Source organism: Gopherus evgoodei, chromosome 8 (assembly GCF_007399415.2).
Source record: "Gopherus evgoodei ecotype Sinaloan lineage chromosome 8, rGopEvg1_v1.p, whole genome shotgun sequence".
NCBI lineage: Eukaryota > Metazoa > Chordata > Testudines > Testudinidae > Gopherus > Gopherus evgoodei.
In genome coordinates, this window is record NC_044329.1 from 100,276,160 (window position 1) to 100,303,778 (window position 27,619).

Below are 27,619 nucleotides of genomic sequence, written 5' to 3' on the forward strand. Positions count from 1 at the left end.
TTTGAAATTTAATCCTATCCTCCAAAGCACTTGCCACCCCTCCCAGCGTGGTATCTTCCGCAAACTTTGTAAGTGTGCTCTCTTGCCATTATCTAAATCATTGATGAAGATATTGAACAGAACTGGACCCAGAACTGATTTCTGCAGGACCACACTCATCATGCCCTTCCAGCATGACTGTTAACCACTGATAACTACTCTCTGGGAATGGTTTTCCAATCAGGTTTGCACCCACCTTATAGTACCTCCGTTTAGGTTGCATCTCCCTAGTTTGTTTATAAGAAGGTCATGTGAGACAGTATCAAAAGCTTTACTAAAGTCAAGATATAATAATTGCAGTCATCTTTGTTGTTCCCCCCTCTGCATCTTAAGGGCAATCTCTTTTTTTTTTTATTAATGTGACCAGTGTTACAAATAGCGTCCAATATGTTTTGGATGCTATTTGTGGTGGTGGATTAATTCTGTCTCCTTAATATACTCTTTAATTATACATTGCAGTGGACTGAAGGCTTCAGTGACTTTCTTTTGTTAACTTAGACCTTTTTCTTGATTAGGATGGCATGTAGCTGGGTCTTGGCTGCGAGACTACCTAACTTAAATTTTTCTGAACTGCAGTGAATTTGCCGTTTGCTGGCCCAGTCACCTGAACATCTAAATTCTTTTGGATCAGACTTGCTAGACTTTGATAGCGTTTGGGCTTAGGTCCACAAAAGGGACTTAGGCCCCTGGAAAATCACTGGAACACCACTGTGATCTACAAAGCCATGTTAGGTGCCTGGCTCCTATATAAGGAATAGTGAGAGAGAGGCACCTTACAATGAAATCCACAAAGCCAGCATGCTGGGCGGGGAATTAACTAAGGTAGCCAAAGGAAGATATTGATGAGAGGGGTGTGTCCTAAACCCTGCTCCTCTCACAGAGATAGGTGTCTATTTCTGTCTGTAATCCATGAACTAGAGGAAGATAGGTGCTCCTCTGCCTAAGTCATGTGTGGGGCCTGATCTGGTAGCCGTGCTCACTGGCTACCTAACTATACAAAACAGCTGGCAGGGGGAGGACCTCCCTTATGAGCTTTAGCCTAAGAGCTAGAGCAGGGGTCCCCAACGCGGTGCCTGTGGGCGCCACAGCGAGATGCCCATGTCCTGGCCCCCGGGAGAGCACTCGCCGAAATGCCGCTGCGGCATTTCAGTGGGGACGCCTCTCGATGACGATGCTTGTCGCTGACAAGTGATGTCATCAAGAGGCGTCGCTGCTGAAATGCTCCTGAAATTCGGCGGCATTTTGGCAGGTGCTCCACCGCCGTAGTGGTCCTTCGGCTGGCGCCTGTGATCCAAAAAGGTTGGGGACCACTGAGCTAGAGCATTCTGTCAGAATGTGGGAGACCACTGGTTCAAATGGCCCCTTTGCTTGATCAGAAGGGATTTGAACAGAGATCTGTCAACTCTCAGGGGAATGCCCCAGCCACTGGGCTATAGAGTCATTCTCACTCACTCTGGCCCAATTAATACTTAGTTACACAATTAATAGAGTTAGGGAGCCCTACATTGGAATATTCTATAGTGCAGTGATTCAGCCACTCAGCTGAGAGTTGAGGGGAGGTCCCTGTTCAAATCTCTTCTCCTCAGGCAGAGGGAGAACTAGAAAGTGGTCTCCCACATCCTGAGTGAGTGCTGTAACCACTGAGCTAAAGGTGACAAGGGAGGTACTCCCCACCCCATTTTGTGTGGGGCTGGGCAGCTTCTGAGTATGCTTACCGGATCAGGCCCCACACACGACTTAGGCAAAGAAGCACCTATCTTTCCTCTGCAATCCTTGTGCATCACTCTGGAGCTTAGGCTGCGGTTGGTGCCTGGACACCTAGAGCAAGGCAGAAGTGTGCATGTCCAGAGGCAGAAACAGACACCTAGGGAACTTCTACTGCAAAAGCTTAGGTGCCAAGTGAGTTTCGGCGCCTACAGGGTTGAATGTAACCAAGTGAGGGTTTTGTGGATCACAGTGGTGCCTAAAAATGTGCCTAAGTATCATTTTGGATCTCAGCCTTGGTTCCTATGTTACACCACCAGTTCTGTAGCCTGCAATTTCCCACTAAATAATACAGATACTTCCATCCTACTCTCCCGCCAGGGACCAAACTTTTCCTTAACTCATTCTATTACATTAATCTGCATTTCTTTCATTCACCCTATTTTTACCTGCGTTCAGTTATGCCTTGCGCCACAGAGTAATTGCAGAGTAATTAGCATATTTAATCAGCCACAATTGACATCTAATTACAATTAAACTTAATTATTCCAGTTGGGTATACACATCATTATTAGACTTTGCAGAGGTTAACACTGAGCAGCCCAGATATTTTTATTATTGCTCACTTTCTCCAGTAACTACCCATACTCATTTTCACTTACCAACCAACAACCACCTTTTTGGTCTTCTTCATGGCCTCTAGGATTAACTTCTTACGGAATTTATAAGCTGCCCAATGATATCGCTAAGCATATCGCTATTGCCACTGTGTTCCTCCTAATCCACTAGCTCCACAGCAGGCCTTGTCTGGACCGGCCAGTCATACAACAAAACAATATTTTATGCTTATGTAAAACCTTTCAGCTGAAGTGTTTCGCAATCTCTACCAATATGCCTGGATGACAGGGAGATGCAACTATTTGCACATGAAAAGTCTAGACGAGTTGGGAAGCGCAGTACAACTTCTACCAATTGGTTACCTATAAAAACCAAGTAAAAAATGTTAAACACAACCATTGATCTCCCCTCTCCCTGTCAATGATTCGTATCTATGAGCTTTGAATTGGAGGGATTAGCAGTTAGCCCTATTGATTTGACAGCCAGCCCTTTTCTAACATGTCTGCAATTGATAGCATACAAACTAGTCTGGTAGTTGGAGTGTGAAGGCATGAGTTTCGGCTTCTAGTCTCCCTTCTGAAACGGATGTGTTGTGTGACTTGGGTCAGTCATGTTGCTTCTCCGTCTGTTACCTTTTATGAAAAAACAGGGAAATAATATTTTATTTGCTTTAAAGCAGTGGTAAGTATCTTTATTTTCAGAAAAAAACAAAACGAAATGAAATATTGTTATATATTCACTTCTAATCTGCGTAAAACTACTGCTTTGTGTTGGCAGGTTTACTACGAAAAAATCTATTTTACTGATAAAGTAGAAGATTTTAGCTTTACCTTCTGAAGTATGCTTTATCTACTTAAACTGCACAGATTCTGGGTAATGTCACTGAAATCTAGATCTGGTGTTTTGGCCACGAAAGTGCTCTCCTTTTTCAATCCATGTAACAGACATCCTTTGAGAATGCAACGTCACTTGAGTTGTATTGACTTTGGCCAATTCTGTTGCTTGAGGTGAGAACAAAAGCCATCAGCGCAATGTACAGAACTTTGCATTTATGGTACAAAAATACATATGCAATTTCTTGACTGAAGCAGTTTGATGGAAAAAGAAATATTTAATATTCAAAGAGCTACCCACCAGCGCTCCTATTTTGGGGAAGAAAATGTACCTATCTAAAATTCTGCCAAATATCCTCTTCATAAATTACATCATGTAGACACAACCAAAAGTGAAAATAACTGTAATCACAGAAAGAAAAAGTAACTAAGATTGTTGGTGGGTTTTAAGTGTGTTGTTGCAGAGTAAAAATGTAGGTTGTTTTAGACTATCTTGACTTATGTGCAGTTGTACTATACGTTGCAAGTATTTTCCTTCTTATAACCAATCTTTATTTAACAGTGTCTTCTGCTTTACAGCATGCACTTAGTTTTAAGTAGCAGTAATAGCTTGTGCAGAGGTATCTGGATCACTTGTAGCAGAAACCAAATTGTTCCAGTGCCCTCTATTAACAGGGTTGATCCGCTGTCTGTAAAAGGGGAGGAAAAAACAAGTAGACTCAAATTATTGACTGTATTACTCTTGCTTTAGTCTTAGCTTGTGTTGAGGAAAATGAAGTTATTACAAGCTTGACTGTTAACTACAGAGTGAACAGCTACGAGAGAGTGAAAGCTGGAGTCTCTTACATCATCTCAAGCTGTGTTAGCGAACTCTAGTTGCAACACCACAAAATGCTGCCCTCAGTTACACCTTTGCAACCCCAGCACAGACGACAGTCAAACAACTGTTTTAGAGCTCAAGAGAGGAAAACATAAACAAACTGTAACAGAACTATGATAGACCTTTATTCCGTCCTACAACAGAACCTTGCTAATCCTCACTCCGAAGCAGAGAACTGCAGTGAGGTCTCATAACTAATAATACCTCCCTATGGTGGGGCAGATCCTCACCTGGCTCAGGAAGGGTTAAATAACTCCTCTGGGCATAATCAGTCTCAACCTGGTACACCTGTGAGGCTTGTCAAGCCTGCAAAGGGGTGAGTACTTAAAAAGGTGGATCCAAACCCAGGCTGAGGTTGGCACTGAAGTGAGTAAAGCTTGGTCAGGGAACTCCCTAAGCCCACCAACCACATACTGTTTATCAGGAAAGCTGCTGAATTGCCTCTGCTGTCCGGTCCCCTTTAAAGAAGTAGAGGGGCAATCTTTGCTTAGCTTTCCTTTTCAGAGCCCAGGGCCCTCGGACTAGGTACTTTAGCCATACAAATAGTTAGGACCCTAGTCCACTCCACACACCCTACTGACCTTTTGCCGTGTATGGAACTACAGGGTGAGCCCAGACTGTTTTGTGAGCTGCAGGTCTATTTGGTTTGCTTTTTTTCATTTGGACTATATTAGGCCCCCTGGAAGGGAGCATCCTTCCTAAAACAGCTAGCTGGAGGAATATGCCCCGAACTCCCAACCAACTCTACAACAACATCTGAAGCGAGGGAAGGATATCAGGGGCAACAGAGGCACCAACCATCACCCTCAGGGAGTGCCCTAGTGGTACAACATACTAGGCTAGCTCTTAATGCTTTTCAATCATAGCTTGAAAGCACTTGACAAAGGAGGTAAACCTCATTATCCCTGTTTTAAAAGGGGGATTTTGAGACACGGAGTAATAAAGTGACTTGTTTGAGGTCACCCAGCAACAGGAGTGAGACTAGAACCTACCGGGGCACCTGGGACCCTCTCCACAAAGGTAGACTACAACCTCCTTTCTTTCCTACAAACTATGCAACAGCACCAGAACATGATCTCTTATAAATAGACCTAAACTGCACTTACCTAAGTAAGAGAACAAGTGCCCCTAGTAGGAGTGCCTACCACTCGTTAATGTATTTAGCCTCCTAATACCCCAGGCAGGTAGGGAAGTACCATAAGCCCCATTGTACAGATGGGTAACTGAGACAATGATTAATTAAGTGACTTTGCCAAAGTTTGTAGCAGAACAGGGAATTGAACCCAGTTCTCCTAAGTCCAGGCTCCGGCCTTCATCTGAAGAACTATCTTTCTTCCCAGGAGGCAGAATTTGGGCCCTCACTTAATCGTCAAGAGTCAGTAATTTATACTGGGACTCCTGTTCAATTAGTGAGGTTCTACCATATACCAATGTTAATAAATCACTAACTTCATGCTGCCCATAGTTCATTTCACTTACAGTAAGTACACATCCCGCTCCAGGTTATTCAGATAACGGTGTGTTTCACACTGGTAAAGTGACCGGTATCTAGTATTCCACTCACACTTTTCTTGTTTTGTGATGTCATAGCGACCAACACCAACTGGGTTCTGAAAAAAGAAAGTCAGACATGGTTCTGCATCGTTAAAGGTGCAGTTATGCACACACCAGTGAAGTTCTGCCTGTGACTATAGTGACAACAGGATCAGGGCCTCAGTTTGAAAACAAGAATCTGGAATATTGAACAACAATCACCACCACCACCTCTTGTATTTGAGAATGGAAGAATTAGGGCCTGATCCTTCCATTTAGGTTCAGAGTCTATACAACAACCATCATAATCAGATCCTACAGTTCTAATTTCCCTGAAGACATTGGGCACCATTCCCTTGAAATGTGATCTTCCCGAACAGCCTAGAACTTAGCTCTAGTCAAGTTATAGCAATGTTACCACTGTAATTTAATCTGTGGAGTTCCTGCATCAATTACAAAGAAGTCTTCATCCTTGATCTTTTTCAAATTGCCTGTTGCCTGCTTTTCTGCATAAAGGCAGGAAACTGCATGGGAGTCTGCTCCTCATCCCTAACCACAGGGACTACTTCACATTAAAGCTTTTCCTGACTTCTTTGAGCCGTTCAGGCTTTGTTCTACTTCGCTAAGGGAAACTTGAGATGATTATTACTACAGATGACATAAGAAAGAGCATTAAGGGAAGGAGCAGTTACCAGCACCATCCCTTCAGCACTCTGCTGCTAAAAGAACATTCCTGAAATACAGTCACTTGGCTGGAGAGCAGTAACCACTTGGCACACGGCATAACTGATGAGGGAGGAGAAAGATGTGCAGGGGATTTTGGCTAAGGAGGCAGAGCCAAACCTCTTTCTCTTATAAAAAGTACCACAGAGTCTCTAATGTCCATACCAATAATGTCGTTTCCAGTGCTGTTGTAGCTGTGTTGGTCCCAGAATATGAGAGAGAAAAGATGGGTGAGGTAATAGCTTTTATTGAACCATCCTCTGTTGGTGAAAGAGACAGGCTTCTGAGCTGAACAGAGCTCTTCAGCTCTGAAGAAAAGGCTTGTATAGCTCGAAAGCTTGTCTGTGTCTCTGAAACCTGTTTATGGACAAAGCTGCAGAGCAGAATTCTTTGGGTTAGGAGGATTTGGACCTCCAGCGGAAAGATCAGTAAAGAATATGAGTGTGTCATGGAAGAAGCAGACAGCATGAATATTTTCATGCACCTACATCTATTCCTACCATAGATTTTTCCACTTACCGTGTTTCCAATAAAGAGGCGGTATGCTTTCCTGTCAACTCTTTTTGCAGATGACCAAAATGGAGGTTGATTGAAGTATTCTGATCGCTTCGGGGGTTTTGGATCATGTGAGCCTGGCCCTACAGCGTACTACAACAAAGTGACAACCGGTAAATCATTGCTGTACTTACGTATGTACCTAACTCATGCTTAAAGTTAGGCACCTGCTTAAGTATCTTGCTGAATTGGAGCCTCAGTTAATTCTGTTGTATTCTTCTAGTAGCCACAGAACTGAGAGGCTGCTTCGTGAGAAGTATTGAGTGCAGGAAACAGTCATGGCTGTGCTGCAATGATGGGAATAAGCACACCAGAAACGTGAGAGACAAAAGGAGCAGCATGCTGGAAACGAGACCGTCGCGTGTGCTAAGCCTCCAACCTGCTATTTGCAGTTGGAATTCAGTAGAGTGACCCACCACTCCTTTGTTAACAGCTGTGGTGTAGATATCCACCTTTACTCATATGCAACATCCTCTCATATAGGTGTGGTGTGGGCCTGCCCCTTCTCCTGCTCCCATTGAATTCAGAGGGAGCTTTGCAATGCAGCTTGAATCTGAAACGGGACTATGCAAAAAAACTCCTTTGTTTGCCAGAATGGTGACAGGGAATGGCTCACTTGATGATTACCTGGTCTGCTCATTCCTTCTGAAGCACCTGGCATTGGCCACTGTCAGAAGACAGGATACTGGGCTAGATGGACCTATGGACTGACCCAAGATGGCCTTTCTTATGTATGTTCTTATGTTCTCCTTACTTCAGCCAATTTATTCCCCATGTGAATTCAGTATCATATTGGCTGATGTTTGTGACTGTCAAATTGTTAACTATTCTTTAATCCTCTTAGCCATGAAGACCCAACACAGCTGAGAGACAGTGATCTGGATTCTAGTCCTTCTCATGTACCAACAAAATCGTTAGCTAAATTCCAGTGCTAGATCTTTATTGTTGATGATGTATGAGGAAGAAAGAACTAAGTTTGACCCTCAGGTCCCAGGGTGAGTTTGCAATGTGGGTGGTTAGATAAACTATCTTTTCACTTATAATCTGAGCAGATTTGTTTTTCTTCGAGTGGTTGTTCATGTCCATTCAAAGTAGGTGTGCGCGCGCCGCGTGCATGCCAGTTGGAAGATTTTCCCCTAGCGGCGTCCGTAGGGTGGGCCCTGGCGCACCCTGGAGTGGCGCCACTACGGCGCCCTATAAAGGTGTCCGCCAACCCTCCATCCCCTCAGTTTCTTCTTACTGCCGGTGATGGCTAGCTGGAACTTCTCTTGCGCATAGCAAGTTAGCAGTGTCCTATCCTTGTGTATAGTCCGTGTATATAGTTACATTATAGTTAGTTTACTTAGGTCATTGTATATAGTTCTTGGTAGTTGGGGGGTCCCCCCCAAGTTTTCGTCGCCTGCTGGGGCATGCCTGGGTCTCCCGGGTTTAAACTCTGCAAGGACTGCAGGAAATTCATGCCCAAGAGTGACCCGCAATCTGCTTGTTTGAGGTGCCTCGGAGAGAGCCACCAAAAGGACCCGTGCTCTATCTGCAGAGGCTTGCGCCCGAGAACTCTCAAAGACAGAGCTCAAAGACTTAGAGTCCTCCTGATGGAGGATGCCCTGCGGGCACCCTTGGACCCGGAACCGGCCGAGGCGGTGCCCAGCACGTCTTCCTCGGTGCAGAGCGCCCCGGCACCGGCATCAGGACTTAGGGCCCAGCCCAAATCGTCTAAAACCCGGCACCGGACAGAGTCAGGTCATAGGAAGTCGGCCTCAGTGCGGCACCGCTCACCGTCATCGGTGCCCGCTAAGAAGATAAAGCCGGTGAGGGAACGGTCACCCCCACCAGGACCCAAGGCTGATGCTGTCTGCGGGTGCAAGCGGACAGGCTGGGCTACAGCCCTCGGCTGCTCCGTTGACTCCCGTACCGCAGAGAGGGCAGTCGAGTCCAGACCAGTCTAGATCCGCGGACCTCAGCAGAGACTTGTGCCTCCCTTCGACACCAGAGGCGTTCAAGGCAGCCTCAGACTTGATGGGACTCCTAGCGCCGGCCTCCCCGCACCGTAGGGAGTTGCCTACAGCAGCCCGTCCCCCAGTACAATCAAGGGGCAAGCCAGCCATGCTGTAGCCTGATAAGAGGCTCCCCGCCGCCTCAGCATCGCTCTCCAATGGCACCAGGTGCTGCCCCTCCCAGGTCCTCATAATCAGAGACTTCAGATTCAGAGGCAGACTCTTACCGCTCCAGCCGGTCGTGGAGCAGGAGATCAGTTTTGGGGTCGAGCCACCAGCATCACCCACAGTGGCAGCAGCAGTGGAATCCGCCCTCGCAGTGGCTGTTTTGGACCCCCTGGACCTACCACCAGTCAGTAGGCCAGGCATTTGGTCCTTGATCAAGGTTGGCCTCGGTCTCCTCGGCGTCGGTGGCCTCAGCGCAGCTGCCTCCTCCACCAGCACCGTCGCCGGTCAGGGGTGTGCAATATCCAAGTTCAGCATCCCCTAACCCGGCAGCAACACCAGCAGCGGCTATAGTTCGGGCTCAGCAGGCACCACCCGATACGCCAAGCCGCTCACTGGCGACCCCGGTACCGGTTGCGGTGCTGCATTTAGAATCGGAACCGGCCCCGCAACCTCAGTACCGTGTGCTGCAGGACCCCGAAGGACTGCACGCACCAGAGGAAGGGCCGATCCATGTAATTTCCTCGTCTTCCTCCCCAGATGAAGCAGTCTCAGGCACAGCTGCGGCACCGGCCCTGGAGGACACTCGAATCCTCCAACAACTGCTTCGGCGAGCAGCTCAGAGCCTCGCAATCCAAGCTGAGGAAATTGAGGTGGACGCGGACCCTGTAGTAGACATCCTGGCTCCCTCAGGGCCATCAAGGGTGGCTCTCCCGCTGATAAAGACCATAATGGATACATCCCTCATCTTATGGCAAACGCCAGCCTCACTGGCCCCTACTGCCAAGAGAACGGAGCGGCACTATTTCGTCCCCTCTAAAGGACACGAACACTTGTACACTCCCCCACCCACCCCCCAGACTCCCTGGTGCTGGATGTGGCCAACCAGCAGGAGCGTCAAGGGTGTCAGGGGTCAACACCAAAGAGCAGGGACGCTAAAAGACTCGACCTCTTTGGCAGAAAAGTGTACTCCATGGCAGGCCTCCAACTCCACATTGCCAACCAACAGGCAATTGTAAGTCGATATGGACATAACACGTGTTCAACCATGTCGAAGTTTACGGAGCTCCTTCCCCAGGACTCGAGGTCAGAGTTTTCGGCCGTGTGGAGGAGGGGAAGCTGATCTCCCAAGCCTCTCTCCAGGCTTCCCTAGATGCAGCATAATCAGCCAGGCCTGGTCATGCGGCGGGGAGCCTGGCTCCAGGTCTCGGGCCTGCCCTATGAGGTCCAGCAGACCATTCAAGACCTCCTCTTCGAGGGGCAGATGTTGTTTTCAGAAAAGACGGACAAGTGTCTGCATAGCCTAAAGGACTTGCGGGCCATGCTTCGCTCGCTGGGCTTGCATACCCCTGCGACCCAGCGCAGGCAGTTTAGGCTGCAGACAGCTCCACGCCTCCACCAGCCTCAGACTCGCCAGGAGCTGGGGCGCAGGCAGGGCAGAAATAGCAGGAGGCGTCACCAACGCCACCCCTCCGGCCAGGTGTCCGGTCAATCGAGACCATCATCAGGGTCTTGACCTCCTATTTGATGATACGGTCAAGGGCGACCTACCTATCGAGACTCTGGATCCTTCTACCCCTACCTTTGGGTCCCGTCTGTCCCACTTCTACCGTACCTGGTCCCGAATCACGTCGGACAGCTGGGTGATCCGCATGGTAGAGAGGGGATATTCTACCCAGTTCTCCTCCCTCCCACCCCACCAGCCCCCCTCCCCGTCCCTCTTCAAGGACCCATCTCACGAGCAACTTCTAAGTCAAGAAGTGAAGTCCCTCATGGAGGCAGGGGCGGTGGAGGAAGTCCCTCGGGAGCTCAGGGGCAAAGGCTTCTACTCCTGGTATTTCCTAATACCGAAAGTGAAAGGGGACCTGAGACCCATCCTAGACCTGCGGCAGCTGCACAAGTTTGTACGAAATCTCAAGTTCCGCATGGTCTCCCTGTCCTCGATTATTCTCTCCCTGGATCCAGGAGATTGGTATGCCACCCTCGACTTAAAGGACACTTATTTCCACATTGCCATAATTCCCCGACACCGTCGGTACCTCAGGTTTGTCATGGCTGACGCCCATCTGCAGTTCACGGTGCTCCCGTTAGGTCTGTCATCTGCTCCAAGGGTCTTCACGAAGTGCATGGGAGTCGTGGCAGCCTTCCTGCGCAGGCGAGGCATCCAGGTATTCCCCTACTTGGACGACTGGCTCATAAAGGGCCGCTCCAAGGAGCAGGTGGAGACCCAGGTGTCGTTCATCAGGCGGACCTTTCTCGATCTCAGCCTCCTCTTGAACGAAGCCAAGTCCACCCTGTCTCCGATGCAATTAATACAGTTCATAGGAGCAGTTCTGGACTCCACCCATGCCAGAGCGTACCTGCCAGAATCCAGGTTCCGTATGATTTCTGAGCTCATCCTCGGACTGCACCGCGCCCCGATTACCACGGCGCGAGTTTGCATCAGGCTGTTGGGTCACATGGCGGTGTGCACCTATGTGGTAAACCATGCCAAACTCTGGCTTCGCCCGCTACAGTCCTGGTTAGCGACAGTATATCGCCTGGCCAGAGACCCCTTAGACTCAGTGGTGTCCATTCCCCACTTGGTGCCAAGCTCGCTGCGGTGGTGGCTCGACCCACAGAAAGTGTGCATGGGTATCCCCTTCGCTGCCCCTCAACCCTCCCTCTCCCTGGTAACGGATGCCTCGGATCGGGGTTGGGGAGCACATCTGGGACACATCAGGATGCAGGGTTTGTGGTTGCCGGAGGACCTCGAGCTGCATATCAATGTCAGGGAGCTGAGAGCGATTCGCCTGGCTTGCTTGACCTTCTGGTCCCACCTGGCCGGCAGATGTGTTTCAGTCCTCTCGGACAACACATTGGCAGTCTTTTATATCAACAAACGGGGGTGCACGCTCCTCTTCCCTGTGCAGGGAAGCCCTCATGCTGTGGGATTTCTGCGTCCACAGTGCTACCCACCTAACAGCGTTCTACCTTCTGGGGGAGCAGAACGGTTTGGCGGACACCCTCAGCCGCTCGTTCCAGGGTCACGAGTAGTCCCTCCGACGGGACGTGATACGCTCAATTTTCCAGCTCTGGGGCTTTCCCCAGTTAGACCTGTTCGCCTCGAGGGAAAACAGAAAGTGCCAACAGTTCTGCTCCCGCCTGGGCCGCAGTCAGGAGTCTCTGTCGGACACCTTCCTACAGTCTTGGAGGGTTGGTCTTCTCTACGCCTTTTCTCCTATCCCCCTGATACACAGAGTGATTTTGAAGATTCACAGGGACCATGCACGGGTAATCCTGATAGCTCCAGCGTGGCCGCACCAACATTGGTACACGTCACTCCTGCACATGTCCGTTCAGGCACCTCTGACATTGTCCCTGCTCCTGGACCTGATCACGCAGGACTGGGGCTCCCTCCGCCACCCGAACCTGGAGTCCCTTTACCTCACAGCATGGATGCTCCATGGCTGAACCTGGTAGAGATGCAGTGCTCCCAGCAGGTCAGACAAGTGCTGCTTGGAAACCATCAACTAAGGTCACCTACCTGGCCAAATGGAAGCGCTTCTCCATATGGTCGGGTCAGCGAGGTCACAATCCGCTGGGGGTCCCAATACCCTTGTCTTAGACTATTTGCTCCATCTCAGTCAACTGGGCCTCTCCCTCTCCTCCATTCATGTTCACTTGGTGGCCATCTCGGCTTTCCGTCCAGGAGGAGAGGACCTCGGTGTTTGTGAACTCGCTGGTAGGGCGTTTCCTCAAAGATATGGACAGGCTATTTCCGCATATTCGTCAGCCAGCCCCTGCTTGGGACCTGAACCTGGTCCTCTCCTCTCGGGACCTCCCTTTGAGCCTCTGGCTTCGTGCTCCCTGTTGTACTTGTCGTGTAAGACCGCCTTCCTGGTGGCGATCACCTCGGCCAGGAGGGTGTTGGAGCTCAGGGCGTTACCATCCGAGCCCCCATACGCTGTCTTGTATAAGGACAAGGTCCAACTTAGACCTCACCTAGCTTTCCTACCCAAGGTCATCTCACAGTTCCACATGGGTCAAGATATTTTTCTCCCGGTGTTTTATCTGAAACCACACTCTTTCACTGAGGAGCGGAGGTTACATTCCCTGGATGTCCGCAGGGCCTTGGCTTTTTACATCGAGCGTACCAAGCCGTTTAGACGCTCGACTCAGCTCTTCATCGCAGTGGCGGATAGGATGAAGGGGCTCCCGGTCTCCTCTCAGTGAATCTCTTCATGGATCGCGACCTGCATCTGGGAATGCTACTGCATAGCTAAAACCCCTATTCCTCCGGTTCGGCCCATTCCACTAGAGCGCAGGCTTCCTCTGCGGCGTTCCTGTCTTAGATTCCGACTTAGGAGATTTGTACAGCGGCCACGTCGTCCTCCATCCACACATTCTCATCACACTACGCCATCACGCACCAGGCTAGGGATGATGCAGCCTTCGGTCGTGCAGTACTCCAGTCAGCAGTGATCTCCGACCTCAACTCCTAAGGTTAGGCTTGTGAGTCACCTACTTTGAATGGACATGAACAACCACTCGAAGAAGAAAAAACGGTTACTCACCTTTTAGTAACTGTTCTTCGAGATGTGTTGTTCATGTCCATTCCTATACCCACCCTCCTGCCCCTCTGTCGGAGTGCCGGCAAGAAGGAACTGAGGGGGTGGAGGGTCAGCGGGTCCCTTTATGGGGCGCCAGGGCCGACCCTACAGACACTGCTAGGGGAAAATCTTCCAGTTGGCGTGCACGCGGCGCACGCACACCTACTTTGAATGGACATGAACAACACATCTCGAAGAACAACAGTTACTAAAAGGTGGGTAACCATTTTATCTGGAATCACTGGGCGTCTCTAACCATCGAACCCCATGATATTACTTTTAATTCCTATGCTGCAAGGACTTAAGCATGTGCATAACTTTAAGCACATGATTAAATCCCATGAAAAGCCTCTGTTTAAAGTGAAGCATGTTGTATTGTGCTTTGCTGACTGGGTTGAGATTACTCCAAATTTATCTTAAAGCTGCTAAATCGGGGGCGTAAGTAGTTCCCTGAGCAACATGAGAGCACATTGCAAGATGCTGTCAGCTGGAACCATAAAAATGCCAATTGTAATGACAAGAGCTTAATTTTCAAATAACTTATGATAAAAATAATAGATGCTAAGAAGCACTTCTTTCAAAATGCACGGCTGAGCAAATGGATGCCGCCATTTTAATTTAGCTCAAATAGCCACAACAGGGTTGGCTACCAGTGCACGTACAGGTGTGCTATGTTCTGCCAGATGCTGTCCACCGCCTGAGGAGTTCACTTGTAGCCAAGCAACACCCAGCCCGGAGAGGCTTATTGCTATCAGAGTGTGGTTAGTTCTACCATGCTACCTGTTGATTTCAAATTTTACTCAGAAAATGTTAGGTTTATACAATGAATCCTTCCACAATGAACAATAGTTGGTTGTCGGAGGAGAAGGGAATGTAAGGGGCTGAATCACCTTTCCAGGGCTCCTTTGGCTATTTTGTTGTTCTTTAGTTGTCTCCTAATGTACCCACACCTCCAGGTTTCCACTTTATTTGCACCCCTTTTCCCTGAGAATATCTCCTCAGAATCCATCCGGAACAAGGCCCAACCAGCCCTAGCGCTTTCTTTCATGGGATAATGGCCACATCACGCTCACCCGACCCAGGGTGATAACTAGGCTGGGAGCTATTTAACAACCTCATTTATTTTTTTAAATGAATGTAAAGTTTCCAGAGGTTGCAGATTGATGCTGAAGGGCAGCCAGGCTCGTGAGTGCAGACAGGGAGGCCTTTGAATGCCTCCAGGTGTTTCCCCCACAGCTGTCTCCTCAGCCCCTGGGCTCCTTTAAAATTGCCATGTTAGTTTAAGTCCTCAGTTGGGAGCCTTAAAACTAGCTTCCAACTCAAAAGAGCTGAGAGGAGTCAGCGTGAGAGAAGGGGGAGGAATAAAGGTTTCAGCTGCCTTTGTTAGTAATAATTGAGAAGTAGATGGAAAAGATCATGAGGCTACTCATTTCCTCCCATTTCAGCCCATCCTGGGCACAGGGATTTCCCTGGTGCTTTTGGTGATGAGCTATCAGCTGGGCACTGGTGCATGGCTGTAACCCCACCCAATCAGAACATGGCTTTGGACAGCTCTGCCCCAGCCCTCCCATGGCAAATTTTGACTGCACAGAGAATCCTCTGCAGGTGACCAGGAAAGGGGAGATAATGCCCTGGCAATGGCTATTCATCCTTCTACGTGAGAGCTCTGCAGACCAATCCAGCACCCCTTGTCCCAATCCAGACAGGCTGCTCTTCAGCTGCACATTTCACCTGGGGTTGTCCCAGTCCTAAAGGTCCAGGTGGTTTTCCCACCTTTCCCTTTTGCCTCACAGCAGAGCCGTAACAAGGAGTTTTTGTGCCCGAGGCAAGGGCCAGCTCCAGGCTCTTCGGCGGCAATTTGGCGGCTGGTCCCTCAGTCCCTGTCAGAGGGAAGGACCTGCTGCCAAATTGTCACCGCTGCTTCATGCATTCTTCAGCGGCAATTCGGTGGCGGGTCCCTGAGCCCCTATCGGACAGAAGGACCCACCGCCGAAGAAAGCATGAAGCAGCGGCAGCAATTCAGCAGTGGGTCCTTCCCTCCAACAGGGACTCAGGGACCCACTGCTGAATTGCTGCCGAAGAAGCGGCGGTGGTAGAGCTGCGCCCCTCCGCTTTGCGCACCCAAGGCAAGTGCCTTACTCGCCTCACCCTTGTTACGGCACTGCCTCCCCATCTCTGTCAGTGCCATGCGGTGTGTGCGCAGCAGATTGCATCCTGCACAGTAACATTTGCAGCAGAGGCAGGAGAGGAAAGGACCATGGTGTAACTAACCGTGGCACGTGGACACTGGCTGAGTGTGGCCCAGAAGATCCGCTCGGTGGGGCAGCCGGGGTTCCGAGCGAGGGTGCTGAAAACACCCTTTTTCTTTCTGTCCTTGGTGTCCAGCTCCTCCACAAAGCTCTTGACGTTGCTGGGGCCGAGCTCGATGCATTTCTTCTAAAGAGATGAAAGAGAAGAAGGGATGTCTGCCGCTGCTGGAGAAAATGTGATGCAATTGTCTGGCAAGGCCCTGCAGGTGCCAGCCCCAGAGGCTCTCCTGTATCTCTGCACTCACAGGATCCAATCCAGTCCCCAGGTGAAGCCTGGCAGGGAGAGCCCACTGACTTCAGTGGAGCTGAATAAGGCCCATAGACCCTCATTCAGAGTTCACTAACTACTTGATTCCCTTGTCAGTGACATGGATCACATCTACCCTCCTCCCTGCACAATCTCTGCCCCACCCTGGGCTCTCTAGGGCAGATATCTTTCCAGAGTGTAATAAATGTACTCCACTGCCTTCCGCACCCCAGCAGGTGAGAGGTATCCCCCAGGCTGCCAGGCAGGAAAGCAGCTTCCAAACAGAGGTTCTTAAAGGAATATCACCTCAGAATTCATCCAGAATAAGGCAAAAAGACTACCCACAGACAATCTTGTTCATTTTAGGTCGCTGGTTTGAATCCAGCCCTAGGCCAGTAGGGAGAGGAAGCCGTGAGTCCTTTTCATTGTCCATACTAAATGAAGGGCAAATAGCAAGCAAACTAAGGCTTTGTCTATGCTACCACTTTTGTCGCTAAAACTTTTGTTGGTCAGGGGTGTGAAAAAAAACACTACACCCCCTGACAGATGTGTTTCACTGACAAAAGTGCTGGTGTGGACAGTGCTATGTCGGCGAGAGGCTCTCCTGCCAACATAGCTACCGCCGCTTGTTGGGGGTGGTTTAATTACGCCAGCAGGAGAGCTCTCTTACACTAGCAAAGAGTAGCTACACAGGAGATCTTACAGCGGCACAGCTGCAGCAGTACAGCTGTGCCACTGTAAGGTCCATAGTGTAGACATGGCCTAAGTAGCAAAAAGTAAGTTAGCTTTTTAGGGCTAGATCTTCATTTAAATTGTAGCGTCACTGATTTCAAAGGAGTTGTGGTGCTTTACCCTTGCTGCGGATCTGGCCCTCAGTTTTAATAATCTAAGTTGTTAATAATAACGGCAAGGACGGGTTTTAAAACTCTGCTCTCTAACCTGACAGCACCCCTCTCCTGGCAGCAATCTGTGAGAGATGTCACACCCGCAGCACTAGTTCCTACATCATTACCCAAGGCAAGGATGTTTTACTAAAAACACAACTCTCTTACAAGGTACGTACTTCCACAGCGTAATGTCCGCAGATAATAGGCTTTGACCTGTCTCCTGTGAAGGTGTCATATGGGCCGCGATTACTGACCACACGTTTCAACACCTCATCTGTACTGTTTTTGAGATTGTAGGTGCCTGGCCCCAAACCACTTCCCTAAAGTCAACAGGGAGCAAAAACAACCACCAATGATCGCTCTGTTGGGGAGTGGAGTCCCAGGTTGTGCTCATTTGGAAGCCGGACACTAACTACAGGTTTGTTGGTAGATAATTGCAACATCACTGTTATATATTACAGTAGCACCCAGAGGCCCTCACTGAGACCAGGACCCCATTGTGCTTGGTGCTGTACAAATACTTAATGAGAAGCAGACCCTGCCCCAAAGAGCCATGTCCTGTGCTCTGCCCACGACTTTTCCCTCTCACCCATGCTTCTCACTCTTGAGTGGTCAAATAACAAATGAGTAGCCACCTGTTTGTTTCAATCATCCATTACAAATTGTTCTCTGTACCCTCAATTAAAAGCTTCACCATCAGAATGCAAAGGGGTGGTCCCTCTGCATGGCAGCTTTTAAACTAAGTGGCTTAGACCATCTCCTTTGCTTAGTCTCCATTGCGCGTGGCATGGAACACTCCCAGAATGGAGACAGTGCCACCTCTATGGGATCCTGCACATGCACTTCTGAGAGGGGGAAAGCGAAGAGCAGGGGAAGCAGGCATTCTCTGTGGCACCATCTCCTGCTGACTCACCGGCTTTCTGGGCAGTAACCTAGACCGGAGTTCAAGCTCCACTGAAACTTGAGGTTGGCTGCAAGATCTTCTGTAGATTCCCCTACTGAGCAGCTGTGGTGGGCTCCACCAATGGCAGCACAGTCCCAGAAGCGCCAGTATCAGCAGAGGGAGCAGTGGAGCAGCCATCGATGCAGGCTAGCTCCAGCCTCTGGGGCTTCTCTCCTCTACAGATCCCGTGAGGCTGGGAAGCCTCAGCCTCTTCAGGTGAACCTCACTGACTTCTCTTTCCCTTTCGGAAGCTGCTTGCCCAGCCTCCCCTTCACTCTCCCCCACCCCCCAAGGGGCACTCCAGTTTCGTGCAGCCAGGCAGTGAAAACTGCAAGCTGGCTGCATCCTCTCTAGAGAGAACCGCAAATGCTGATGCCTCCCGGAGCCTTCTGAGACACCCGAGGGTTCCTGATTGGCCAAGAGATGAAGACCATAGCCATGCTGATATGGTCCACTGTAATGAACAAGGCAGCAAAATAACCTGCGGGGGTCAGCTCCCAGAGATCCCTCACTTTCATTCTTTCTGGTCACTCAAGCCCTGAGCAATGGCTGGTATGCAGGTCAATATGGTAGCTGAATGAAAAACAAATAGCGCAGACTTGCCGCAGCAGTAGGTAAGACAGACTTTTCGGTTTTGCTGTCCATTATCCCTTGAGAGTTTGCCGAGCGTCTCTCCTTCTCGTCAATCAGGGCATAAGGGTTTCCATTCTTGCCGTAAGTCCCAGGGCCAGGGTGGCAATCCTGCAGAAATAAGAGGGAGAGGATTACGAACAAAAATGGATACAACTACCGGTGAAGAGCCAGATTCTGCCATTCAAGCCTATTAAAAGCAGTGATTCTTTGTAATTCAGTAGTGCCCAGAGGTCTTAACTGAGCTCTGGGCCCTCCGGAGCTAGGTAGTGCACACACATCCAAAGCCTCAGTCTCTGCCCTGCAGACCTTCCTATCCATTAGGCATTTCTCTGTGGAGACATGCTGCCCCAGGGAGGCACTGTGCCTCATAGGAACCCAGGGACTGCAATTGTCAGTGGTGATAATACTAACAATACATCAGGCAAGCGCAAAGCACTTCTCAGTCTTTAATGTCCTCGGCACACCCCTGTGAGGCAGGGCAGGGCTGTCATCCGCATTGTACAGATGAGGGAGAGGCACAAAGAAGCTAAGAGTCTTGCCTAAGGGCTGAGGAGGAACAGGAAGTAGATCCTGGGTCTCCCAAGGCCTAGTGCCCTGGACAATCCTTCCACCATGGCCCCCGATGAAGGAATGCAAGGGAAAGAAGGTCCCATGGGGGTGTTTCCTGGGCACACTATGCTCTGGATGGCCTAAAGAGAATCCCAGTAAGGAATACCAAAGCTCCCCTTTTAAAGCAGATCAGACAGCATCCCCTCCAGGCAATCTGGCTCCATTTGGACCTGGACGGCAGCTGTTTCCCAGCTCTAGATTAGAGTTAAATCTCATTGGCCTCCAGGTTGTGAAGCCTGCAGCACAGAATTAAGTTCTGGGTCTTTATGACACCTGTACAATTGCCCTGTTTGTACTTTGTATTTCTAGAGTGAATATGGCCCTCTACTCCTTTCCTATTGGAATCATGAAGGTTGTGGGTAAAAGTCTAAAAAGATAATTGGTTCTAAATTCAGCCACTACCCAATACTTAGACAGAAATGATTCATCCCTGGATTATTGTTTTACAGATGGGAAAACCGAGGCACAGAGCAGTGACACAACTTGTCCCAGGACAAAAAAAAGAATGTATGGCAGAGCCCAGAATAGAATCTCTGGGTGAAATCTTGGCCCCACTGAAGTCAATGGCAAAGCTCCCATTGATTTTAATGGAGTAGGATTTCACCACCACATCTCTTCACTCCCAATCCACAGGCTCAGGCTGCCTCCCTACAGTTTGGCAGTTCTTGCCAGGTACAGAGTGCTACATTCCGTACATGAAGGATAATCAAGTACAATTTTTGCATCTCTCCAAGCAAATGAAAGGACATCTGGCCTTTTGGAAGGTTCTTGATTTAAAAAACCTGAAGAGATACTAAGGCGAATTAGAAATCAAATCTCTAACTACGAAATTAGGAATTCTGTAACTTCATTGGCCACCAGCACTGGCAGATCTGTCTCAAGTACAGTAAGGTGTGATTCACACAAACTCCCACTGCGCGTCACTCTTGATTCACACATACAATTGTAAAATCAGCAGTCATGTGGCTATGCAACAGATCCGAGTATTAACACAACAGTCTACAGCTGTGGCGACACAGGATATTTGACTGTTGTTCAGGCCCTATGTAGGAGGGATGTTCCACTGAAATGACCCAGTTTTTAATTTCTTCTGCCAGGCAATGCAGATGGCAAAAGTGGCCAGCCTGAAGGATTAGAAAGCGGGCAATGTCTACTACCATTCTGCCCCACAGCCTGGTGGAACTAGAAGGCGTTACTAGGGAGTTCTGGGTCTAGTAATTTGCAGAGCATTATTCCATAGAAAAGCTATTTTAAAAATGCATTATCACTATCCAGTGTATACTCGGGATTCATAGAAGATAGGACTTGTATATAAATGTGTGTGCACCCTATACATACACTAACACACTGATACTGCCTATCGATTCAATATTTAGGTAGTATGATGGTGGGCATTATAGAAATATCTACAATACCCGCTGGTTGGATAGACTGCAGTATATACACATAAAACATATGATCTCAGAACTATACCTTACATGGAACTCCCCAGTGAAATCACTGTAGGTCCCACATAAACAGGGCACCTAAACAATGTGAAACAGAAAACACTGACAGTGTGGTTCAGTTTTTCCCTGGATCAGTGACCTCTTATCTGTTCCCTTTGAACAACTCCCTTATTAGTTAGGATGCTTTTAGCTGGGCTATCACCAGACTGTGTCAGGCACCGATGAGCAGAATGCAGCTTTCTTTACCCCTGTTAGTGGTAACATCATCCAAATCAAGCAACCGGGAAATTGAACAGCAATCAGGAAACATAGCTGGGCATTGGCCCTTATTATTTCTTGCGCCCCCTACTGTACTTTTAAATTTTGCACAGTTGTAAAAGGGACTTGTTTTGGCCCCCAAAAGTGTGTATCATATTATTAGGTGATCCAATAATAATGTTTAGCTCTGCAACAAGAGGTACCAGATTATCTACCTTATATATTTCTTATCAAGTTACTGTAGTATCTATTGCCTGAATCCGATACATACCCTAATGAAGTCTCTAAACCTCTCTTCTCCAGTGTCACAAACACCTCTAATACTTGAAGGTCGGGTCTCTTGAAGAAAATCTTTGATGTTGTAAGTTCCTGGGCCCAGTTTTTCTTTCTTATTGAGAAAAAGATTGTAAAGGTTTAATAGCAACAAAGCCAGGATTCCAGTTTACCCATGCAAATCACAGCACCTCTAGTTCAACCTATCCCATGTCACTTAACGGTTGAAAGATTAAACCACAGAAACAGTCAGATTTCTTGTCCACACACAGGGAAAAAAGTCAAATTCAGATCTCACCAGAAACTTGCTCTTCTTCAATGTCTCCTTAAAATTAAAATGGGGCATCTGGGTAAGTCGTGCCGCTTCCTGTGCTTTGGCCCAGCCAGAATTTGAAGCCTTCTCCTGCAGCACAGAGGAGCTAAAGCTTCCATGGTCAATATTGTAGGTGCCTGGGCCTAACTTTCTGCCCTAAAATGAAGTATAAAGTTAAAACTAAAGGCTTGCTTTACCATTGAGTTAAGCCAGTTTTACACTGATGCATCACCATTGAAAAATGGAGTTCTACAGTGGTAAATCAGGCCCTAAGAATTCTAATCATATTGTTTGCTAATTCTCCTTACTACAGGCAAATAGAGAAAGTCAATGGAGCTAGAACAAGCTACACCAGCTGAGGATCTGCGCCCACAGATTCCTAGCACATTGGATAAATTGCTGACACAGGAAATCTACTCAAAGATTCTGTAAGTACACATTATACTGAGAAGGAAATTACATTGGAGAGAGCCTCATCCTATATCATGAACATCAACAGGAGTTTTGCCATTGATTTCATTGCCATTGGACCTACATTAAATGGACCGGTTAGATTAGATTCAGTGATATTCTCAAATTAATTTGAAAGCAACAGAATGGATCCATTCAGATTTTTCATGGAAACTGAATTCTGGAAAAAGAATCTAAATGTGTAATTTTTAGTTAAGTTTTGCATCTGGAGCTGAGCAAGTGTTTGTTTTGTACATAAAATAGAGAGACAGACTCACCAACTCTGAAGAGACCTGTTTGCAGTAGGGCGCCTGTGTGTACGTACCGGGTTTCTTACACTTTGGATAAACTGCGGTCACATCAAATCTAGCAGAGGATGATGTGAATATACAGTAAATTTTGAGTGAAAGCAGGACTAATTTTACAAACATAGGTCCTGGTCCTGTGAACAGTTAGGACTTGATCCAATGTCTATTGTAGTCTGTAGAAAGGGTTTCACGGACATCAACGGATGTATCAGGCCCTTAGTACTGGACTGCTCAATACTGCAAAGACACACACGCTTCATTCTGTGAGTAGTCCCATTAAATTCAGAGGGATTACTCGTGCTTAAAGTGAACCACATGCAGAAATCTTTGCAGGTTTGGGGCCTAAATGCTATCGGCAGTGAGTAACCTTCTGCACGTCAATGGGATGATTACTCACTACAGCAGGGGTAGGCAACCTAGGGCACAGGTGCCTAAGGCGGCAAGCGAGCTGATTTTCAGGGGCACACACAGTGCCTGAGTCCTTGCCACCGGTCTGGGGACTCTGCATTTTAATTTAATTTTAAATGAAGCTTCTTAAACATTTAAAAAACCTTATTTACTTTACATACAACAATAGTTATAGACTCATAGAAAGAGACCTTCTAAAAACGTTAAAATGTATTACTGGCACATGAAACCTTAAATTAGAGTGAATAAATGAAGACTCGGCACACCATTTCTGAAAGGTTGCCGACCTCTGCACTAGAGTAAGCACAGGGCCAAAGACGAAATGTTTTCATGATCAAGGCTCTTAAACTGATGTACTGTACAAATTACATACAGACACTGCTTTATCTACTACTGAAATGCAGCCACCTCTGGTGTGAGTCGTGGCAGCTGTTTAACAGCACAGAATAATACTACAGGAATTGAAGTACAGTTTCTCCTGTGGAAACTACAGTGAGATTTTAGGTAGGCAGAAGCAAATGATCCAAATTGGAATTTGGCCAAGACAATAGAGTTAAGGGCCACTGTCAGTTTAAAAATCATGTTTTAAAACAGACAAACAAATATCCATCCCTAACATTATTAAAACCTCAGGCTATTAAAAAAGAATTTTAAAAATCAAATTTACTGTTCACTGTGGATGCTTTTTGGTTTTCCATTTCTCTCAACTTAGAAAACAAAAACAGATTGGCCATTTCCACATTTTTATTTGCTTCTAGTCAATTTCCCTAAAATGGTCAGGCCCCAGTCGGACGGTGTGATGTTTGGGTTGCAAACGCTATAAGGAAATGTTACTATTTTTAAAAATTCCATTGGATTTAACCTAAGTTTGGGGTCAAATTTGACCTGTTCAATGTCTTTTAACAACCGTTCTCTGTGAGATGTTTAATGACAACAAATGATTAGAACCTTGGCTTTCTGTTTCATCTGGAAGATGCCACCTTCAAGTGCCCCATCGTGTAGCCAAAACTCTTGAAGAAGTCAAAGGGAACTTGTAAAAGCAGCAAAGAGCCCTGTGGTACCTTATAGACTAACAGACGTTTTGGAGCATGAGCTTTTGTGGGTGAATACTTGGATTCAAACCCTGGGAACACAGCTATTCCCAGTAGAATTTCTGACACAAACGATATCAATAAAAATTCAGACCACATTCTTAGCTGATGTAAACTGGTATAGCTCTGTTTTACAACAGCTGAGAAATCTGACCCTTCACTTGCCAAATTCCTCTGCATTTAGATAAGTATTTCTATATTGTACAATTTAAACCAATTAAAATAAATTAATATTCATAAAGCACTTTGCAGGTGGAAAGCAGTATATGAGGCCTTGAGCCTGCAAACTGTAATGCGATAATGCCTAGCTGTGAAAAGTCAAAGGACTTCAAAGGGTGAATCAAGTTACTCACCTGTGTAGATGTTTGCAGGATCATGGTCTTAGTGCCTGGTATTACATTGAAAATCCCCAAACAGGAATTAGGCATTCAGATTCATAGATTTCAAGATCACAGGGGACTATCATGAGCTAGCAATGTTTCTGCATTTTATTAGCCAATTGAAAACTTGCTGCTGTGTCAGCTAAATAAACAAGATCTCTCTCTCCTGCTGTTCAGCAGCCCTGAACTAGTAAAGGTGTTGCAGGCCAACAGAGTTCCAAGAGGGTAAAGTGTGATTTAAGGGGTAGGTGTTTGTTCTGAATAAATAACAGGGGGCATTTTAAATAAGGAGGAGAAGCAGGGAGAAACCCCAATCAATGTATTTTAGGTTAATGAGCTGGTTAAAAATGGACCCAGTTAAAATATATTATGGCAGAGCTTGTCCAAAAGTTGTGTCTCAGTCCCTCACATGGCTTTGAAAATCTCAGCCAGTATGTGTATCATTGTGTTGTTAAAAACGTGATTCAAAATCCTTAAATATACACTGTGTTACTGGAGACATATGATTGTACTGATTTAAAAAATATACTGTGAAAGCAAAATCACTGAGCACAGGGCCACACTGTGATGCAATCTGATGCAGCTATTCTGGGCTATAAGGGGGAGTATGATCCCCCAAACCTACCCTGTGCAGCCTCCCTGGATCACTAGTCTCGGTGCAGAGAAAGAGAGCAGAGTTTTTGCAAGACCACTGGATCCCACCCACGTAGGTGGAAGTGGGCAGACACGGGTGGGAAGTGGGCAATGCCTTCACTCCACTCCCCTGGGTACCAGCTAGCGCAGCTGAGCCAGCATGTGGGGGAAGTGATCTGCACGGGGTAAAGGGCTGTTGCAGATTGCATCCCCGCAGGTGCAAGTGGGGAGTAGGACAGAAATGTGGCTTCTTGGGGCTCCTCCTGGGGTAGCATGGCTCAGCTCAGCACCACCCCTCACATGTGGCTGTGCGTAACAGGACCGCCCAGAGGATTCAGGGGGCCTGGGGTCTTCGGCGGTGGGGGGCCCCTGCCGCCAAATTGCCGCCAAAGACCTGGCACTTGGGCGGCGGGTCCCAGGGCAGAAGGACCCCCTGCCACCGAAGACCCAGAGCGGAAGAAGCTCCAGGGGCCCAGGCCCTGCGAGAGTTTTCTGGGGCCCCTGGAGTGAGTGAAGGACCCCGCTCTAGGGGCCCCGAAAAACTCTCATGGGGCCTAGGGCCTGGGGCAAATTGCCCCACTTGCCCCCTCCCGGGCGGCCCTGGTGCCTAATGGCTCAAGCTTAGCCTCTGGGAAGCAGAGATCAGAGAGTGTACTTTAAAAAATATTGTCAGTCATACGCCAGCCCATGTAACACATCAGGTGTGGCATGGAGTATTTTGAAATGAAATTCACTTTTACCTAGAATGGGGGAAGTCATAAAGATAGCTAGGGTCAGCCAAAAATCCAGGGCCCCCTAAACCTGCTGGCTTATTTCTGAAGGAAAGGACTTCTCAGAGAAAGGGGTCCTGGCTCGTTGGATCCATTCAGTCAGGTTACAGTAAGCCACTACTGTATAGGCAAAATATCCTGCAGAGAAGCTTGTAAGGTATAGGCATGAACATGTGAGGGGTGTCTGAAGAAGGAGTCTGCTGTGTGTTTCAGAGACATGTAAAATCTCATTTCTGTTTCCTTGGAAACTCCTCCATTCAGAGTATCACAGCTTGACAGAGCCGAGCCCTCCATGTGGGTGCATGGACACGTGTGCATGGACTCTCCGTGTGTAATAAGCATGTGAACTTGTGAATGCATGTGTGTATGTGATCGCTACATGGCCAGGTATGTGTGATCTGTGTGCCAAGGGGCGTGTGATCTCTTGACTGCAGGACTGTGTGTGTGAAATCTGTGTGCCAGGGTGTTTGGGGGACAGGGTAGAATATCTGTGCAGATGATCCAGAAGCTGAGAGTCAGACAGGGGCTGAGCCCGGTTCTCTACTGACTTGGAAGGCCAAGTCAGCTGCAGGCTGAGCCTGTCACCTCTGGAGCCTCCTCTGGGTGACTCTTACCTGACTGTCTGTGTGCCGAAGGGGGCACCTGTAAAGCCCTTTGCTGCCATTCTCTGCTCCCTGGGGATGGAGGGAGCCCCCCCTCCCCAGTGGCACAGCTTCCAGCAGCTCCGGAACACTGCTGCCATGACAACCCCATACACTTGTTGCCTTTCTGTTCCCATGAAGGTGGAGCTTCCAGGCAACCCATTGCATGGCGGGGTGGGGGCCTCTGGCTCAAAGCCTCCTGTACCTGTTACAGCTCAGTTTTAGGCCCTGTCAGGGTTGGGGAGAGGAATGCAGCCGTTTTGAGCTCACTGTTTGATCCTTGGTTAGTTTTGATGCATTACATTTTATCAGATGTGCACGGGCTCGGCAAGTAGACGTGCTCCTTGCCCAGATGTGCACAGGCTCAGAAAACAGACATGCCCCTGGCCTGGATGTGCACGGGCTTGGTAAGCAGATGTGCCCCTTGCCCAGACATGCACAGGCTCGGTGAGCAGACGTGCCCCTGGCCTGGACTTGCACAGGCTTGGCGAGTAGATGTGCCCCTTGCCCAGATGTGCATGGACTCAGCGAGTAGACGTGTCCCTTGCCCAGACATGCATGGGCTCGGTGACTAGACGTGCTTCTTGCCCAGACGTGCACAGGCTCGGTGACTAGACATGCCCCTTGCCCGGATGTGCACCGTCTTGGTGAGAAGCTATGCCCCTTGCCCGGGTGTGCACGGGTTTGGTGACTAGATGTGCCCCTTACCTGGATGTGCACGGGCTCGTCGACTAGACATACACGGGCTCATTGAGCAGACGTGTTCCTTGTCCAGATGTGCACAGGCTCGGTGACTAGACGTGTCCCTTGCCCGGACGTGCACAGACTTGGCAACTAGACGTGCCCCTTACCTGGATGTGCACGGGCTCGTCGACTAGATGAGCACGGGCTCAGTGAGCAGACGTGTTCCTTGCCCAGACATGCACGGGCTCAGCGAGCAGATGTGCCCCTTGCCCAAACGTGCATGGACTCAGCAAACAGACATGCCCCTTGTCCGGACATGCACAGGCTCGGTGAACAGATGTGCCCTTTGCCCGGATGTGCACAGGCTAGAAGGGCAGACATGCACCTTGTCTGGATACTCACAAGGCTCAGAGGCAGACGTGCACCTTACCTGAACATGCACCAGCTTTGAGAGCAGATGGCCCTCTCAGCAGACATGCCTGGAACTCGGAGAGCAGATGAACCCCTCGGCTGATGGGCCTGGGGCTTGGAGAGCAGATGAAACCCTCGGCTGATGGGCCTGGGGCTCGGAGAGCAGATGAACCCCTCGTCAGATGGGCCAGGGGCTCGGAGAGCAGCCGAAACCCTCAGCAGATGAGCCGGGGCTTGAAGAGAAGACGAACCCCTCAGCTGATGGGCCTGGGGCCAGAGAGAAGACG

At 48.5% G+C, this 27,619-nt stretch overlaps 1 protein-coding gene across 1 annotated transcript; it reads right to left on the bottom strand.

Annotated features, from left to right (window-relative positions):
• Positions 1 to 5,549: 5,549 nt before the first annotated feature.
• Positions 5,550 to 26,338, bottom strand: LEXM (lymphocyte expansion molecule). Its single transcript, XM_030573937.1, has 9 exons — positions 26,211 to 26,338; positions 22,285 to 22,372; positions 21,542 to 21,712; positions 21,242 to 21,358; positions 18,626 to 18,763; positions 17,256 to 17,399; positions 15,908 to 16,072; positions 6,850 to 6,978; positions 5,550 to 5,684 (listed from the first exon to the last, which is right to left on the bottom strand). The coding sequence occupies exons 1-9, from the start codon at positions 26,336 to 26,338 to the stop codon at positions 5,550 to 5,552; spliced, it is 1,215 nt and encodes a 404-aa protein (XP_030429797.1).
• Between the last annotated feature and the right edge of the window lie 1,281 nt (positions 26,339 to 27,619).